This window comes from Scaptodrosophila lebanonensis, unplaced genomic scaffold (genome assembly GCF_003285725.1).
Source record: "Scaptodrosophila lebanonensis strain 11010-0011.00,11010-0021.00 unplaced genomic scaffold, SlebRS2 tig00000053-arrow-pilon, whole genome shotgun sequence".
Taxonomy (NCBI): Eukaryota; Metazoa; Arthropoda; class Insecta; order Diptera; family Drosophilidae; genus Scaptodrosophila; species Scaptodrosophila lebanonensis.
The window spans coordinates 1,081,856-1,100,772 of record NW_022060548.1 but is presented as its reverse complement, the minus strand read 5'-3'; the positions used below and the strand labels follow the sequence as shown (position 1 = coordinate 1,100,772).

Here is an 18,917-nt window from a genome sequence, read left to right as displayed (position 1 = left end):
CATAAGTCGGTGCGTTTCTAAAACGGATTCGGTTCGTTGGTGAATGGAATTAGTGTCTTAGGAAAAAATAAGGTCAAGGGAAAACAGCTATTTCAACTTTTATGATACGTCACTTTTGTAATTATTTAAAAAACATGTAATCAATTGTATGTAGTTAAAATACCTTTTTTTATATTAAAAAAAAATCCTATAATTTAAATCAAGGGATGGCGTTAAATAAAAAAAAAAGTTATGTATTATTGCTGGCTCACTTTAAAAGATGTTTGCAGTTCGACTAAGTTTTTATTAGAGAAAAATAAAATAAAAATAAACAATAAATAAATAAAATAACTATAAACATATACAAAAGACCCTAAAATTAAAAAGTTAAAAATAAATATAGAAAAATAAATAAATAAATAAATAAATAATGCAAAAATTAATAAATAAGAAATATAAATAAATAAAAATTTAAATAAATAAAAATATAAATTAATTAATTAATAAATACAAAATTAATAAATAAAAAATTAATAAACAAAAAAATTAATAAATAAATAAAAAATATAAATATAAAAATAAATAAAAACAAGTAAATAAAAAAATATAAATAAATAAAAATATAAACAAAAAATATATAAACAAAAAAATATAAATAAATAACACTATAAATAAATAACACTATATATAAATAAATAACACTATAAATAAATAAATAACACTATAAATAAATACATACAATAAAAATATTAACATGAAAATCTTGGATTTGTACAATTCGTGAAATACATTTCTGTTAATTTTAAGCTTCTTATTTGAACGAATTTTAATTGAAGTCATTTAAACAAAGTTTGTAGTCCCGTTTTTTCTGAAAGGTTCTTCTTTAATGTTTGTTGTACATTTTACTTGAGTTTTTCGACTCCAATGGAGTGCCGTAACTTGAAACTAACCATTTCTTTAACTTCTTTTTTATGCGCATTTTAACTTGAGCGAGCTTTAGAGTGCAGTGTATTTGCAGCTGCTCGGAGTTTTGATTTGAATCTTGTTGAACTTCTGTTGAGAATGAGAACGAATAATGCATGCCACTAAACTTTTAAATACCCTGTGACGGACCTATTAAATTCGATTGTGTCAATCTTTCCTTTAGTAGCTATATGATTAAAAGCATCGATGTTGGAATATGTGCATGTATTGGTCATCATTTTGTATTGCCTTAAATCTCTTCAAACTAAACTAAAACTAGAAATTGCCGATTTAAAAATTATTCGTATTCAATTTTAGTTCGGTTTCTTTCTTTGCAGCTGGCGTTAAAAGTGCTTTAAATACAAATATCGATTTATTTAATTCGTAGCCTACTTACCAGCACTTTCTCTCAATGAGTTAGTGCTGCCCATAAATTGCACTCGAGAATTGTAGGCGGCATTTAAGTGGAAACTAAATAAAGTGTGCGTTCAAGTGTGGCAGCCAAAAAAGAGTATTCGTGTGATTGTGTGTGTGCCTTGGAAATATGTCACAAGCTGCATTTAAAGCTGGTTTTCTTCCCTGGCTGCCCACCAGAGCGCAATCGCATAATTTGTTGCATACTTTACTGCGCTAGCTGGCGATAAATTGAGCAAGACATCGTCCTGGTCTTGGGTATGGGGTCTTCGTCTTTTTGGTTGTTGGTTGCCAATGGCAGCGTTAGAGTCTTGGCAACGCCAACCAAATGTTTCTGCTTATCAGCTCTGTCATAATCTAAAGGACAGCAGGCTCCTCCTTGGCGTGCTTGGCAACTCCTCCCCTTTGCCTCTTCACCCAGAAACTTGTGGCACGCTTCACTTGACATTTGCCGCCAATAAAGTCCAATTAGCGGCTTCTGTCTGTCTGTCTGCCTGCTTGTTTGGGTGTGTATGTGAGTCGCCTTTGCAAGTTGGCGGGCACGCAAATGCTAATTAGTAAGTGTGACAGCCAAATAGTTGGCAACGAAAAGGCGCTAGACATTAATTAGGCAACAACCAGGTGCTTAGGACAACGCCCACAAAATTTATTCCGCAAACTCCAACCTCCGACCGCCAACCAAATGCAGTGAGGCCCGAAATGAGTGAAGGGGAGCGTCAAAAAGTTTTCATTTTATTCCTGTTGTCATCATGATTTAAGGCTCAAACTCATCCTGTGGGCTGCTGAGTGGAGTGTGTGTGCGACTGAAAATTGTGCATGTATTTACACAAGTGCCATTACATAATTAATTGTGCGCCCGCTTTGCGTTAATTAACGACTAATTAAGTGCGAATTTAAATGGCAAAGACAATGTATGTGAGCCCATATGTTTTTATAGATTTAAATGCATTTTTATGCAAATTTTGTATTTGGCAGGCGCCTATAACTGGGCTACATAAGTTTCAGGCATATGTCTCTTTTTTTCGCAGATTCCACTACCTTTTTTATTATTGTTTTTATTATTATTGGATTTATTGAACAAAAAAGTAGCCACAAGTGCAAAAATGTGCCATGTCAACAGCTGCAATTTGTTTGCTGCAAAATATGCATAAACAAATACTATGGCGCTCAAAAATTTGCATGCAACATAAGTGCTTGCCTTGCTATTTTACATATTTGTCGCAACAAAAAAGATTTGCATTCATAAATTTATAAATATTTGTGTTTATATGATTTTTCAATATGTTGATATAATTTCTGAAAATTTGTTTAATCCTGCGGACGCAAATAACAGCTATATAGCTAGAATATTCACTGCAAGTCTAAGCAATTGGTAAGGGCTCTTAATAAAAACAATATATGGGTAAGATAAAAAATTAAACTAAATAAAACGAATAAAGTAACATTTAAAAACTAAAAACTAAACTATTAAAAAATAATATTTTCAACATTGATAAAAATGATTAAAAAATAAAATATACAAATAAAATTAAATATTTTAATATATAAAAAATATCAAAACTAGTATACCCTTTCACCCTTTGGGTACAGGGTATAAAAATATAAAAAGTAAATAAATATAAAAAATAAATAAATATAAAAATATATATAAAAAATTACAAAAAAATTGAGCTATGACAGTACTAGCATAGCAGGTTCGAACCTGAGAGTTATTTATTAACTCTGTTGAGTTGAATTAAAATGAATTTCAATATATTGTTGCAATTTAATAAATAATTTATAGTATGCTACTATAAAATGTTTGACTCATGTTTAAGCGAAAGTCAAATTATTATTTGACAAGTGTTAAATTGTATTTTAACAAAAGTATGAAACTTAATCTCTGCTGAAAGCTTCCTCAGTTTAAACTCAACATCAAAGCAACACAATTTCTTTCGCTCTGTCAATGCCTGGCTACGACTTGCTGGCAGTTAAGTCAGTCAGATTGGCCGATTTTACTGTCAGCTTAACACTTAACAGTCAGCACTCGACTCGACACGTAGCAACTTAATCTGCAGAGCTCAAAATCAATTAGCCCTGCTCATGCATAATCAAAGCCTCGCCTGTCAGAGATCTAACAGCTCTTTCGTTCGCTTCACACCAAAACAACGACTCTAGAGGATGAGAAAAATGGGCAGAGAGAGAGTAAGAGTTTTGGCTTAAAGCCCTATTGACTGATTAACACAGAAGCATTGCAGCAGCAGCAGTAAAGAGTCGTCAGTGAAGCGTGCAGGAAAGTAAAAACAACAGCAAGAAAAAATTCAAATGGGCAAAGTCTTCATTAAGCGAACAGTCAAGTCAAGTCTGTCTGTCTGTCTGTTTATCTAACCAACCCATTTTATGCAATTGGGTTATGCGTTCAATAGGCATCGTAACAACAACAACAACAACAGCGACTACGCAACTACAACAACTCTTCCGACTTTGCCGCTCATTCGTTTTACACATAATTATATTATTAGAAAACTTTAAGCAGCTGTCAAAAAGTCTGCGTTACTTTTCGCTTTTGCGCTTCAAAAAACTTTTCCAGGGCGACGCACAAGTTTCTGGCATGAGCAATCGAGTCCCGAGGTGCTATTCCGTAATATTTTATGTTTGTTCAAAGTGACAAGAATAATTGCTTACTAAGTGGGCGTAAAAACGAATTTCAATTGCATTTTTTCTCCCCCCCTCCTTCTAAGTCAACGTCAAATTATGTACGAACGTGAGCAAAATGCTTAAAGAATTAATGGCATGAATGTGGAAAAGGTTGCAAATAAGGTAATAAAGATAGTTATATTTTAAACTATGCAAAGGGAGTCATAAGAAAGTCGGGAATACACCTGGCCCTCGCTTAACACGACCTCTCTTAATACGAACTCGGTCTAACACGCTTAACAATTTGCAACCTTTTCGCTGAAAACCTCATTCTTACACTATAGCTTGGAAAGACCCATTCCAGTTGACAAGAGAGTTGGAAAAAATACTTTTACCTTAGTAAAAAGCCAATAAATAATTGAAAACACCTTTCTTTTGCCAGCACAAGCAAAAAAAGTATTTATATTTAATATTTATATTTAATATTTATATTTAATATTTATATTTAATATTTATATTTATATTTTATATTTATATTTTATATTTTATATTTTATATTTTATATTTTATATTTTATATTTTATATTTTATATTTTATATTTTATATTTTATATTTTATATTTTATATTTTATATTTTATATTTAATATTTATATTTAATATTTAAACTTAATATTTATATTTAATATTCAACACTTGGAATTGTTCGGACCTTAAAAGCACCAGAAATTTAAATAAGAAAAAAAATGTTCGTGCATTTATCGAAATCTAGGAACGTAACACCATATTTTGTATGGAGTCCATGTCGCTTAACGCGATGTTTTCCAGGAACGTAACCCCCGTGTTAGGCGAGGGCAGTGTACTCTATTCCATATATTCCAGCAACATAACACCTAAAACAAACTTACTATTGTATTTATTGCATTGATAATAAACTTAGTTTTGAGGTTCAAGCAACGCTCGCACTCTCTTTCTATAACTTAAAAAACGAACTTCAATTGCAAAATACATGCGTCTAAGTTCTACAGCCTCAATCAATTTCATTTCTATTGTATCTAAGTCTAACATTTTCGTTTTCCTTAAGTATCGTGTTAGGAACATTATTGAAAAAGTAATAGGCCTCGCACTTCACTTCAGACCGCATTAAAAACAGAAATTGGTTCTTAAGACGACGACATGCAAATCGGCAATGAAAGGCAACCACACAATACATATACTACGTCGATAATGGATAACGCCTTTCATGCCCGCTTTTAATGTGCAATGTGTCGGCGACGCCGATTGCTTTCGTGTGCATATTTCGTGCATTTTTATTATTAAAATTATATATATGTGTATAGTATGTTGAGGCGTCAATATTAACACCCCAACAGTTGACGAATTGCAGGAAATTGTTCGCCTGACTGTCACGATATGAAGGAGAAGCGACGGGAAGCATTGAAGAGGCAGACGACGAGCGATACGACGAAATATTGCAAAAGCATACACAATAGGTCTCTTCGAGGCAGTTCGGTTATGCAAGAAGAGCATAAAATATTCTTATGAATAGTGAACGACGCTTTGTCAAGTGAATGATGTGATAAGGAAGCAGTGGGGGGAAGCAGAAGCAATGATTTAAAGGTAAGCAAATATGCCCATCATATTTTTGTATTGTTAAAGAGTTAAAAATACTCAAAGTCCATGGAATATCCTTCAGATTTGACTGGACTGAAGCGACTAAAAGGAACTCTCTTAATCTTAGCGAACACTTCAGGGAAATTAACTATAAAAATAGCAATAATATCACATTCTTATAAGACAGAACGTACATCTTTGGGACAATATTTATGACAAATTGTTTTGTAGATCATTTATATTAGATATCCCATAATTCTACCGACAGAATTTTTGAAAAATTGTTTTAAAATGTATGAAAAATGGTTTGTAGATCATTGATATTAGATATCCCACAATTCTTTCGACTGATTTTTCAAAAAACTGTTTCAAATTTACCTGCAAGCAATGCTTTTCAAAGTAATTCACATTGAAAGTGTAGAAAAATTCCGAGTTACTTTTTAAAAGCCCTTAAAGTAAGCAACATTTTGTGCTGTTTGTTGTCCGATATTTCTTAAAGTAAAATTCGAGAAATTCTATAAGTCGTTATCTTAATAAAAAGTTATTCCTTGTATTGAACCATTGCATTGTCATAGCGTTTGCGTCCCACCTCCACCACAGCAATAAAATACTTCCTTTTTACAAAACTACACATGTCTGTTTGTGTTTCTCTATACCTAAGCCAGTGGAATTATTTGTGAAAGACCCACATATGTTGCATTTGAAGTTGCATTGAAAACAAGAAAAGCAGCCACTCAAATGCTATATCATTATTTGTATATGTGTACAAGTATGTATATAGATGTAGGTATGTGTACCACAAGCAGAACTGAAAGGATACGGAAAAACGTCTTTGACATAAATGCAAACTGTTGTCTGGACACAAGCGACTAGGATGATGGCAAGCACCATCAATATAAATTTCAATGTGTCCAAAAATATTTGCTGCTTCAAAATGAAGAAAAATAATGCAGCTTGTGCGAAGATGGGCGAGCACATACAAAAAATGTAGAAGAAATATTTTAAAAAAAATTCGAGCAACATATTGGCGAGTATTTGAAATTTAAGTTCTATACAATTGTTAGCGAAACAAAAAAAAGCAGTACAGTGGAGCACATGCTTTTGTAGCAGGGCTCCTTTTAAAAGACTTTCCAATATGCATATACATTTTAAGCAATACCCACAACTCAAATTGTATCAAACGTTCCCCGAAGCAGTTCCGACTTTAAGGCATAATGACATCAAGCTGGCTGCTCCTTCCATTGCTGGCTTTTTGCTGCCTTTGATGCAATTTTTGTGTTGCTACTTTTGAAAAGTAGCAAAAAGTGCATTATACGCAGACCAACGATAAAGTTGACGCTCAATGGCAGCAACAAAAGACAAAAGGCGCAAAAAAGCCTGCAGGATGTATATATGTGTGTATGTGTGGAAAAGTTCATGGCAACGATAACAGCGGAAGTGAAGATTGGCCCAGCGACTAAAGTGTGGAAATGTCAATTTGCTTTGCGGGCTAGCCAAATGACTGGGAAGGGCGGAGCATTCGAAGGGCGTGTGAAGCGAAGGAGCAAAGGAAGGAAGGAAGCTACTGCAACAGCGCATATTGATTTTCAATTTGATGGAAGCCAGTGTTGAGATAAAGAAGGCAATGCGGGAAATGACATTATGCAGCGCAAAGCGAGAGCGCCAGCAACAGGAAGACGAAGAAGCAGCACCAAAGGTTTTAGATGCACTGCAATACGACAAAACTAGCGTGGACTAAAAGCATTTGCAGGCGACTGCAAAAAGGCAATTTTGCGGCTAATAAATCCGATTTCCGTTCCGTTTCGAAATAAATTGTGAGCTTTTTGGGGACCAAGCACTAACACAAAATGCACAGTGGTTCCGAAATGAAATCAAATCCTTTTAAGAGGATTTCAAGCGAGACAGTCTCACTAAATTAATTGGTGCCTAGCAAGCTTCCATTACTATATCTTCAGCCTGCACAAATAATTTGAAAGATTAGATATTTCATAGATAGAGATTTCTTGCCAACTTTCTAGATAATATCAATATTGGAACCAGTAGTTGAACTAAGATTAAAATTATTCCATTATAATATATCTTCAGGCTGCACAAATAATTTGAAAGATTAGATATTTCATAGATAGAGATTTTTTTGCCAACTTTCTAGATAATATCAATATTGGAACCAGTAGTTGAACTAAGACTAAAATTATTCCATTATAATATGTCTTTAGTCTGCACAAATAATTTGACGGAATATATATTTCTTAGATAGAGATTTCTTCCTAGATACTATCAATATTGAACTAAGACTAAAACTATTCCCGAAACCATTATTTTAATAGTATTTATTTATTTTTGCAAGTACGAGTTTTTCCTCTCTAATTTCTGTTCATATCAATAATTAGTGATTTTATTAAAAAAAATTATTATTATATTTTTGCATGCATTAATTAATTAATTTAGTTCTTGGACATATATTTCATTTAATAAGTATTTTCCTTTATTATATATTATTTTAATTTTTTTATTCTCTTATATTTGTTGTTATAGTTATTTTTGCTTTTTATTTTTTTTATAGAAAACATGTTTAATTCTTATAATTTTATAAAACATTACTATTTTTTCTGCAGCTATTTTTTCCTCCAGTTTTTTTACATGTTTTACTTTTTACGATAGGTTTTATTGGTATTTTGCATTTTCTTTACTCCGATTTGTTTCATTTTTTTACTTGTTTTATTTTCTTTATTTAATGAAAATGTTACTTGTTTTTATTCGTTCGTTTTTATCATTCAAATAGAAAATTTTTTATTATATTTCATTTCTAAAATTTATAAACTGTTTGTAACCCTTTTTTAATATTCTATTAAAAAGTAAAAGATATTAAATTGAAGAAAAAGGTTTCGTGGGGTGCCCCAGCATTCCATGAAAAGCACATACTGTACTTCAACGGATGGTAGCTGTGGGTTAAAATGGAAGGGGATGTGTTGCACATTCGTTAGCCAAGGGACAGTTTGAACTGCTTTGGGGATGGCAACAACTGCAACAACATACAGGATGTTGCGGTAAATTAGCAGCTGCTATTGCGCCACATGACCTCATTTTGCAACTTTAAATTAGCCTATATAGCCAGCCACCACAACAGTAGCAACAACAACAACAACACCATCTGAAACGACAATCGCACACTGGGGAGCCATAATGCAGTCAACAACAACAAGGTCATTGAGCATTCTCGTTCTATATATGTATATATAAAGATATGTATGTGTGTGTGCACGCTTTTGGGAGCTTATCTCATTAATCCTTAATGCACTTACCTGTACATCAAAATTTGCTTGCTGTTGCTGCAATAGATTGCCCGGAGATTCCATATGATTAGGTCCACCTGCCTGTGCCTGATGATTCAACATGGGCGACTGTAATATATTAAAAAAAAAAAAAAAATTATATATTTTTAGAATCGGGCAAACTTCCTTTGAAACTGTTCAACTGAACACTTACCTGTGCTGCCATTGGCATGCCACCAACACCATTCATCATGGGGGGCTGCAATTGACTCATCTGTGCCATTTGCTGATGCGGATAGTTGCCGTTGCCACCTCCGCCGACGCCAACACCGCCGAGACCACCGCCCATGCTCTGGGCGTGGTCCATGAGCATTTGATTGAAGTGCGGCATTTGTGGAAAGCTGCCATGCTGTGAGGGATCGAGCAGTGTTGGTGGGCGTGGCAGTGTCTCTTCAGCGGGCGAGGGTTGACGGGAGCCGGGCGTGCGACTGAAACAAGAAATTGAAAGAAGTTAAGCAAAAAAATTAAATAAATTTAAGAAATTTAAAACTATAGACTATTTTAAGCACTGTACAGTTTTGAAAGCTCTGCCAGCAGCAATAACAATTAAAAATATATATAAATTCATGTTTAAATTAATCTCTGTTTGGCAATTCACGAATTTCAGTTACACATAGTTTTATGACCATTGCTAGTACGATGAAGTGCAGTTTTAGAAGCTCTTTAATCGTTCCTATTTTAAAATTTTTAAACTTTCTTTATGTATTTTGTGAACATTGCCAAAAATCGGGCGATTTTATTTGAAAGATCAAATTCTATGAAGACATTTATATACCTTACAGTTTTGTTATCATTAAAGTTCACCACAGAGTTTTATGTTCATTGCATACATATCCTTTGCTACTGTTATAATTCACAGCTGTATTGTCAACTGTGCTTCTGTACAGTTTTTGAGTCACTGCGCATATCACTTAGCAAATGCACGCACCCATTCACCACATAGCCGTGCCACACACCATAAATAAATTCTCAAACTGTACTAAAAATGTACTAAAAGGTGGCACATGCTATTGACAACAAAAATAAAATAAAAATTATAATTTAAATTATTACCAGCAGAGCAGGCCCGGCCCTCTTTCAAGAAACAGGTTCATAATTTAATTTACATTATTATAGTTGGGCAGTCATTGAAAGATAGTGTTTTTAATCAACGCAGCTGGCAATACAAACAAACAAAAGACTTAAGCAGCAAACCTGCTGATAATGTGCGGCTGGAATCATGTCTATGACGTCAGCCAGCGACAGCGCCAGTCATTTGTCAATAAACAACAACAATAAGCACGTTTTACGACCGGCGCTATTAATGCAAATCAAAAACAAAATACCATAAAAAAATAAATAAATTTGTGGCGGCGTGACTGTCTGTCGCCAAAACCGCCATCCGAAGCAGCTGTTCAGCTCATATGGTACAGGTAAGTTATAGGATATACTTGTATGTATGTAGATGTGTCTGTATGTCTATGTATGTTTCTGTTACGCTTGGCTCATTTGTTAATGCATTTAACTGTCAATTCATTCATTTATACGCGTCACAACAAAGCGAGTAATAAATATGTAAATCAGCGACTGCAGTCAAGACAATGACTCTGCAACTGTGCGTCATGGTATTAGTAAACATTTATTATTGCGTTTCCTATATACCATACATACTCTTTTTCATTATCGGGTCATTAACACCAGCGCTTAATGCAGCGCATGCAAAACTGTGACTAATTTAAATCTCCCCCTCTCTTTCTCTTTTCTCTCTCTCTGTTGTGTTTAGTCGTCAGTGCATAAAAGTGGAAATGTTTGAGAGCCAGTGGAGCATATAAAGGGGCGAGTGCTTTGTCTGAGGTCAGTTCTCAGAGCGCTCGAGCTAAAAAATTGATGACTAATGGGCACGTAAGCTGCAATCACTATTTTGAGATAAGCGAGTACATGCAACTTTCAATTAAATGCGTTTCTGTTTGCTTGGAATTAAAGATAAAAATGAAAAAAGATAAATTGAAAAAAAGAATATAAATATTATTCAAATAAAGAATGTACATTTTTAAAAATACATTTAAAAGTAAGAGTATAAACTAAAAAGGAGCAAAAAAGTTAAAACATTTAATTAGTTTAATGAAAAAAAAAACAATAAATAATAAAGGAAATGATAAATAAAATATATAATAAATAAAAAAGGGAAAATTTAAATATATTTTTTCAAATATTAATATTAATGATTTTTTAACTAAAAATCTGATCCTATATCTGAATCTAAGAATCTAATAAAAAGAATTGTTATCGATAAATAATTGGGGAAAATTAATAATTGAAGATGAAGAAATATTAAGAAATGAGAAAACTTAAAAATGTAGGAATAAAAGAGACAGAAAAGAGAAACAAATTACAATAAAAATAAATAATCAATATTAAGCTAACAAAAAAAAAACTGTATTTTCCATTATTATATACTGCATTTTTGGAGACAGCTCGATTATTCTCACAGATGCAAAATCTTGCCAAATTAATTGAAGTTTTTTAATTTCCAATGCGGCTTCCCATTCATTTAAGCCAAAAGAAGCCCTAATTTCGACATCTTCGCATTTTCACAAGCGCTGTTTAGAAAATTGCTCGTACTTTATTCAAAAAGGTTAAGATGAATACCCCTAATGACCTCATTTTCACTTTCTTCATTGTGCCCTCGAAAGTAAAAACAAAAACTAATCTCATCAAGCCAAAGAAGAAAGTGCTCCAAAAGAAAGAAATATTAAGACAGCCATTAAATAACACACAAAGGTCAAACAGACAATTTGCCGCAAGTCATCGTCATCATCGTCAAGTAACAAACACACAGACACACAAAAGTGTTGCAAATGCCGCTGGAAAAGCAGCTGTGAAGACAAACACCTGACCAACTTCTTCTTTACATACATACACACATATATACTTGTAGTATGCCTATAGATATATTTTTGGTTGGCAGTTATTGCCACAATTTCGTTTTTCGCAATGAATTTCATTAGCGCGCAAAACGTGAGCCAAAAGCAATGGAAAAACAGCAACAAAAAATTACAAACGAAAAAAAATGCTTTAAAAAAATGAAACTTGTAAGCCGATCTGTTTAACAACAACAACAACAACAATGGCGCCGCACGCACACAAAAAATAAAAATAATAATGGAAAAAAACACGAAACTAATCGAAAACGTATCGTAAATTGTGGCGTAGCTTGTTGTTGTTGTTGTTGCTGTGGGTACTTACATCATAACAGTTATTACGTTTGGCATTGAAACATGTTTGGGCCGACCGGCAATGAAATTGCAGCAGCAGCAACAACAACAACAACCGCACCACGAACAATAAAACTCGTCAAAGAGAAACCGGCAAAGACGTTGCCAACTTTTTCAGCCAAAACGGCAGCGACTGGTTTTTTTAGGCTAATCGGCATATATATGGAATGCAACGACATTTTAATACCCTACAAATAATATAAAAGCTTTCAACTGGGAACATCTGATAACCGGGCTGTGTTGAGTGATTGAATTAATAAACTATACCTCTCTTAAGCAGAATTTCCCTCTCTTGATTAAGGTAAATGGATCTTTCAAAAACGCTATCAACAATCAAACAATTACTGTGTTTGGATTTTAACCCTAAAATCCCCTACCCAATACAAATCGTGTGTATCAATTGTTACCTACGCTTATACTCGTTATCCAGTAAATGGAATTCCATCCTCTATTAAGTAAGATTTACCTCTTGTGATTAGGGTAAATGGATCTTTCAAAAACGCTATAAAAAATCAAACAATTACTGTTTTTGGATTTTAACCCTAAAATCTCCTACCCAATACTACTCCTGTGTAAATGGAATTCCATCGAATCCGAACTCTTCATAAAATATCAATAACAATTATCTACTTAGGAATGTTTGCAAATCTACATCTGATGTATAGTTATGGTATTTGACTTCAATTTTAATTTTCTCTTTTATATCTTCTTTTTTTACATAAAAAATAAAAAAAAAATAATAATAATAATAAATAATAAAGAAAATAATAATAATAATAATAATAATAATAATAATAATAATAATAAATAATAAAGAAAATAATAAAAAAATAAAAAAAATTTAAAAAAAAATAGTACAAAAATAATTTTAAAAAATAGTACAAAAATAATAAAAAAAATAGTACAAAAATAATAAAAAAAAATTAAATAATAATAATAATAAAAAAAAAATAATAAGCAAACAAATAATAATAAAAAAAATTAAACGATAATAATACACTTTTTTGTATATTTGTTGCTTCCTTGCTTAATTAAAACAGAGTGGCAAAATGTTATAAATAAAATGATAAACAGATGTTTAGAAATCCTAAAAGAGATGGAAAAAGTCAACGTGTGCTTTCTCTTGAATGAATTCCTGAATTGATTTGTTCCATCCTTTTAGCAGTAGAGACAGCAAGCAATATAAATCTTTTGCAACTAATCAGACTCGTTCTGCTATTCATTTTCTACATATACGTTCACAAATTTGTTTAAATGGATCTAGAAATGTCCGGATATTTCATTTTAAAATATGTTTCTTAAAAGACAAACAAAAAAGATTATGCGATACAGGCGAAAGTTTGAATCAGAATTGAGAACGCCAACACAGTTTTTGCTAAACAAAACATATGCGTGTTAACAAATCACAATGGTGTTCTGTTGTTAAACAATCGCATTTCGGATGTATCTTTAACTAAAAGAAAATGCCAACAAAGAAGTATGAGAAGAAAGTGCTAATGTCTCCAGAGTTGTCCTTCAACTCCCATTAAGTTATTATGCAAGGAAGGAAGATTAAGTGTTCTGTTGTTAAACAATCACATTTCGGATGTATCTTTAACTAAAAGAAAATACCAACAAAGAAGTATGAGAAGAAAGTGCTAATGTCTCCAGAGTTGTCCTTCAACTCCCATTAACTTATTATGCAAGGAAGGAAGGAAGATTAAGTCAAAACTTACTAATTGTCAGTCAATTAACGATTGCAAGACGAAGTTTAGTTTTGATAGGAAAATGTCATTTCATTGACAGCTCTGACAACCTGCTAATGGAACAAGAGGACACATTTTCAATACCCTAACCACTTGAGAAGACAAAATGGAAAAGCCAACACAGTTTCCACTCTCAACCGAGCTGTCGATATTCGAGCTCTGGTCTCACACTCAACTACTCAGACAACACTCGTTTTATACACACGTCCAACACTCAGCTCTGAGTGACTCTGAAATGCTAATGCATAATGCTCCAATTGGCGTCACATAATATCAACTGTCATTGCCCCAAGTGGGCCGCATCAAAACTCGCAACAGTAGCTATCTGAGAGGTCTGACTATAAGTCTGGTTGGCGGTAGGTGGGTAGAAGAGTAGGTGGGCGGGGAGCAGACCTCGAAAAATGACAATTAGTCGAATGTGGGCAAACAACGGCAGCTTTCCACGAGTTATACCCGTATATCGATAATATTGTAATGACAATTGAAATTTATGGCCAATAAAAATAACGCTGATAGACAGTTGCTAAGAAAATGGGTAGCAGAATGAACCAAACAATTAAGCAATTAAATACTTTTGAATTATGAATGAGAAATTATAAGTGCAGTGCTAACAGCTTCATTAACATTTCTCAAGTTGATAAGTTTATTACAAAACTAAAGCACTCTACAGCCTAAAATATACTAGCGTCCTGCCCCTGCTTCGCACGGGTATTTTTACAAAAATTTTACAAATTATACATTTATACATTTATTTATACACACACTTAACACACATACACCCTTCTTTTTGCTATGAGTTCTTAAGGAGTGAATTTTATTTTGGATATTATTATTTTAATGATTTTTTTTTTATTATTATTCTTTATTATGTCAGAGGTTCTCTGTAAAAGATATTTGATGTTTTATTTTGTGGTAGCAAAATATCGATCCCTAATGCCAATTCGAAGGCTTGGCCTTGGAACTACCGGTAATTGAAGCCATATAAATGATCAAATGGGAACATTGATATCCTCGTTATATGAGCTAGTTGACCAGTTGCTGGGCCGTTGATAATAGTTGCTACATTAATAATTCCTTAATAAGCAGCCTCGTCCCATGGCATGCTTGGAAGGCTTTAATTTCTCAAAAGCATGATTACACTTCCGAATTTTACCGTCAATTCATGTGGCGGCAGTCTAGAAGGGTTTAGTGAAATTAAATGTCTTCAATATTAATCACGGTGTCGATCGATTATTTGGCTGGGGGCTTTTGAATAATATTGCCTTAATATTTAAAGTGACAATGTTTCGAGGATTATTATGAACTAACTGCAAGACTTTTTTAAGTTAATTTTTGTACACCTTTGATTACATTATTGGCGTTTTAGTAAGGATTCCATTTTTTTTTTTTTTTTTTTTTTTTTTTTCAAATATAATATGGCCCATGTTAACCGTCGATAGTGTAGTTTCCCAACAATGAAAGAATCCATTATCCCGGTACAGTAGATTCGGAGCCTTTTCAATTCAAATAAACAAACAAACAATCAAATCTTTTCTCATTATAATATTAGTTTAGATAGATTACATATCTATAGTATGTTATGTAATTTACTTTTTCAAAACCCATTAACTAAGCACAACCGCAACCTAACCCAATATTATATATATCTGTAAGCCCCACTTGCTATTAGACATGGGAAAGTTGCCGCCCGAATTAACGCCTCTTCAGAGCTTCAACGAGCTACTTGAAGTAACAAGCAAACTAAGTCAAGTTGCCAGTTACAGCTACAGACACGGCCGAACCGAACCGAGCTGAAGGCATAAAAGCAGCGCGGAGTTAAAACATAGCTGACATAACTCAGCGGCGAGCTGGAACACCATACATCTTGTTTAAGAGGCAGGCAGGGCTGGCTAGAGACAAAGATGGAGGGAGGTAGACGGGGAGAGAGAGAGGGAGAATGCGAGTGCGAGAGACGAGAACCTTGAAGTAAACCAGTTTAGGCCGTTCTAATGTCAATGCCATTGCAAAACGGGCAAACCAAACAGGCCGGGCAGCCGCCGCAGACACGACCACAGACTCCACCACAGTCACAGTTCAGGCAACCAACAGACAGACAGACAGACAGACAAACAGACAGTCAGACATCGTGACACTTGCGGCAGACTTCAACTAGACTATAAGTGCAGCGCACACACATATAGATATATATATATATAGATAGAGAAGAGAGAGAGAGAGACGAGAGAGAGAGAGATAGAGAAGAGAGAGATAGAGAGAGAGATATATATAGATCTATATAGATATATAGGTATATATATAATATATGATATATTATATATATGATAGATAGATATATATCTCTATAGTATATATATATCCTATATATGATATAGTATATATCTTATATTATATATGCTATATATATATATATATATATATATATATATATATATATATATATATATATATAATACATTCACGTACTCGGTACGTACAAAATGGCATTTGGTTAAGTGGCATGGAAAAGAAACTTATACTTGTGACAGTCTTGACAGACAGTCCGACTAAACTAGAGCCTTTAGTTAATGCATTTCTTTATTTCTTTGTACTCACTTGAATCCTTTGTCGTCATCGATGCCATTGACAATAACACCATTGGTGTTTGTAACCTGATCGTCCTTCTTTAAACCATTTGTATCAAACGGAGAATTGGCCTTTTCCTTATCATCGTGTGACTGCAACAAACAAAAAATCGCACATCGTTAATCATCAATAAGTTGATATATTTCTGAGAGTTCCAATTGCACTCACCTTATCGTTATCGTCAAACTTTAAGTTGCGCATACGCGGCTCCAAACCGGATAAGGGACTCTCCTTATTTGTGGGCGAACCACCCAAAACATATTCAACCATTTTGACGCAAGTGGAATCGCGTGGACTGTAAAGGAGGAAGAGAGATAATACGGGCCATTAATTTCAGGTATAATTCATGAACAGTCGCCTCGACCGAATCGGCCGAAATGTACTTGATTAAGTAAGCCCGTTATCTAGAATAGGCTTTGAAACCACTAACAAAAATTTAGCTTAGCTTAAAAATGATTAAAAATGAATTAAAACATGGCGAAGTTATATCTGCACTTCCTTATATTACAATACATCCAATACATTCCCAAATCCACTGTTTATAATAGGTAAAGCTACAGAGAAAATTATAGTCATCATCAAAAATTAAAGTTCCTGTGTGTCCTAATTCTACATGGATATAATCTTTTGATCAAAAATATGACTTTAAATAGCGAATAGCAATTAAGCCATTAGTAATTGGGCTTTTAGTAAAACTTAGGCACAATACAATCAACGAAAGGTCGATGAATCGCATCTTCACAAAAGGCCTATTAGCAGCTTAATTGCTTAAATATTAACACTTTTTTCATTGTCTTCATCTGAAACGTTAAACACTCTTCTGGTTTAATCATTTTTTTTTTTTTTAAAAAAGCAAATAAAAACCTTTAATTTTTCCTATACCCGTTTAAAATTGTCTATTCTGAGCAACAATGTACATATCTGCTACTTTATTGCCGATTTTTTAACGACAATCGAAGCAGAAACTTTGGGTATTGTCACTAAGTACTTGCGACAAAAGATAGGAAACTGTCACATCATCTTTCCCGTGGATCTTTTAAATATTTGTTCATAACTTATATACTTGTAGGTTGTATATTTGTATTTAGAATTAGATAAAAAGAAATTAAATAAGAACCATTTATATTTAATTTGATGATAAAAAAAATGGCTTTTAAAGTTTCAATAACGGTGAAGATTTGTTTTGTGTAGGAAAAGTTGGTGCGATTATGTAACTACGAGTAGATACTATGTTCATACACATTTTAATACAATTTGCATTCAATTAATGTTCATAATGGCCCTAAAATGTTGGCATATATAATTTACATTTCATTGGGATTAGTGAGTAAGCATTAGCTTTTTAATTTCATATTTTCTTGTTCTACATCATCTTTAATTTTTTATAGCTACGTTTTGACATGTTAGACTCACCTTAATATGCCCGCATTGCCGCTGTTGGATGTATCGGAGGCGGCACCATGTGGATAACCACGTGATCGTGGCGGCACCAATATATTCTCGCCTTGTGTGGACCAAGTGTGATCCTTCCATACCGAAGAGTGATCTCCAACGCCAGGTATTTGTAATGGATTCAATGGACCGCCTGGAGTGCTTGAGGCGCCGCTCTTGCCATCGGATTTCTCCCATAACTTTTTGGCAGTAGATGTGGTTATCTAAAATAAAAACCAGAGAGTGAAAAGGATGAGTATAAGGCATTCATTTTTTATTAAATTTTTAATTTAATTTTTAAATTAAATGTGTTGGGTAGGAAATTTCATTTAGCACCCAAAGAATCTCCCAGCTTTCCCCTTGAATCAGCACAAGCTGCAGTTGTGTTATTAAACATCAATAATTTGAATGTTCACAAGCCCTGACGCCCTCACCTCCTCATATCCGCCACCCTGAATCCGCGACCTAATTTCTTTCAAGGCAAAAAGCTGGCAGGAGGGGGAAGGCGATGACGCCTCTTATCGGCGTCAAGGGTCTGCCGTCTTCCTTCGTTAGACCTCTTTTGATGTTGCTCATCATCTTGCTAACTTGCTTTAGCCTTCAAGTATTCAAGTACACTAATCCGCTGGCTGTGCCAAGCGAACGTCCTTCCATCCACGTTAAGGCTACAGAGTTGTGCCGCCCATGACAATGTGTCAGAAGAATAATTAAAAAATTCAAAAACGAAATAAAAGTAATCAGAAAAAAAGAAGAAAATGAATATAAATCTACAAAACTTTTAGATGGAAAACTATATAGCATGTGAACAGACTTTTTAAGAAAATAAAGCTTGGTCTTTGATTGGAAAGCAATTGATAAACAACTACAGAATAAGGAGAAAAGATTTGATTACATCAGACAATATTTAAAATTATAATTTAAAGAGAAACCCATGAAGGGTAGACATTT

The 18,917-nt window shown here is 33.5% G+C and overlaps 1 protein-coding gene across 1 annotated transcript in view; it reads right to left on the bottom strand.

The window, feature by feature from the left end:
- Positions 1-7,511: 7,511 nt before the first annotated feature.
- Positions 7,512-18,917, bottom strand: part of LOC115623765 (maternal protein pumilio-like) — a 43,714-nt gene continuing 32,308 nt past the window's right edge. Inside the window, exons 3-8 of the mRNA XM_030518301.1 lie at positions 17,952-18,193; positions 16,707-16,833; positions 16,509-16,630; positions 9,072-9,345; positions 8,888-8,986; positions 7,512-7,541 (exon numbers count right to left, since the gene is read on the bottom strand). Of these exons, the coding sequence (XP_030374161.1) occupies positions 7,512-7,541; positions 8,888-8,986; positions 9,072-9,345; positions 16,509-16,630; positions 16,707-16,833; positions 17,952-18,193 (894 nt within the window). The remainder of the gene's footprint in view (positions 7,542-8,887; positions 8,987-9,071; positions 9,346-16,508; positions 16,631-16,706; positions 16,834-17,951; positions 18,194-18,917) is intronic.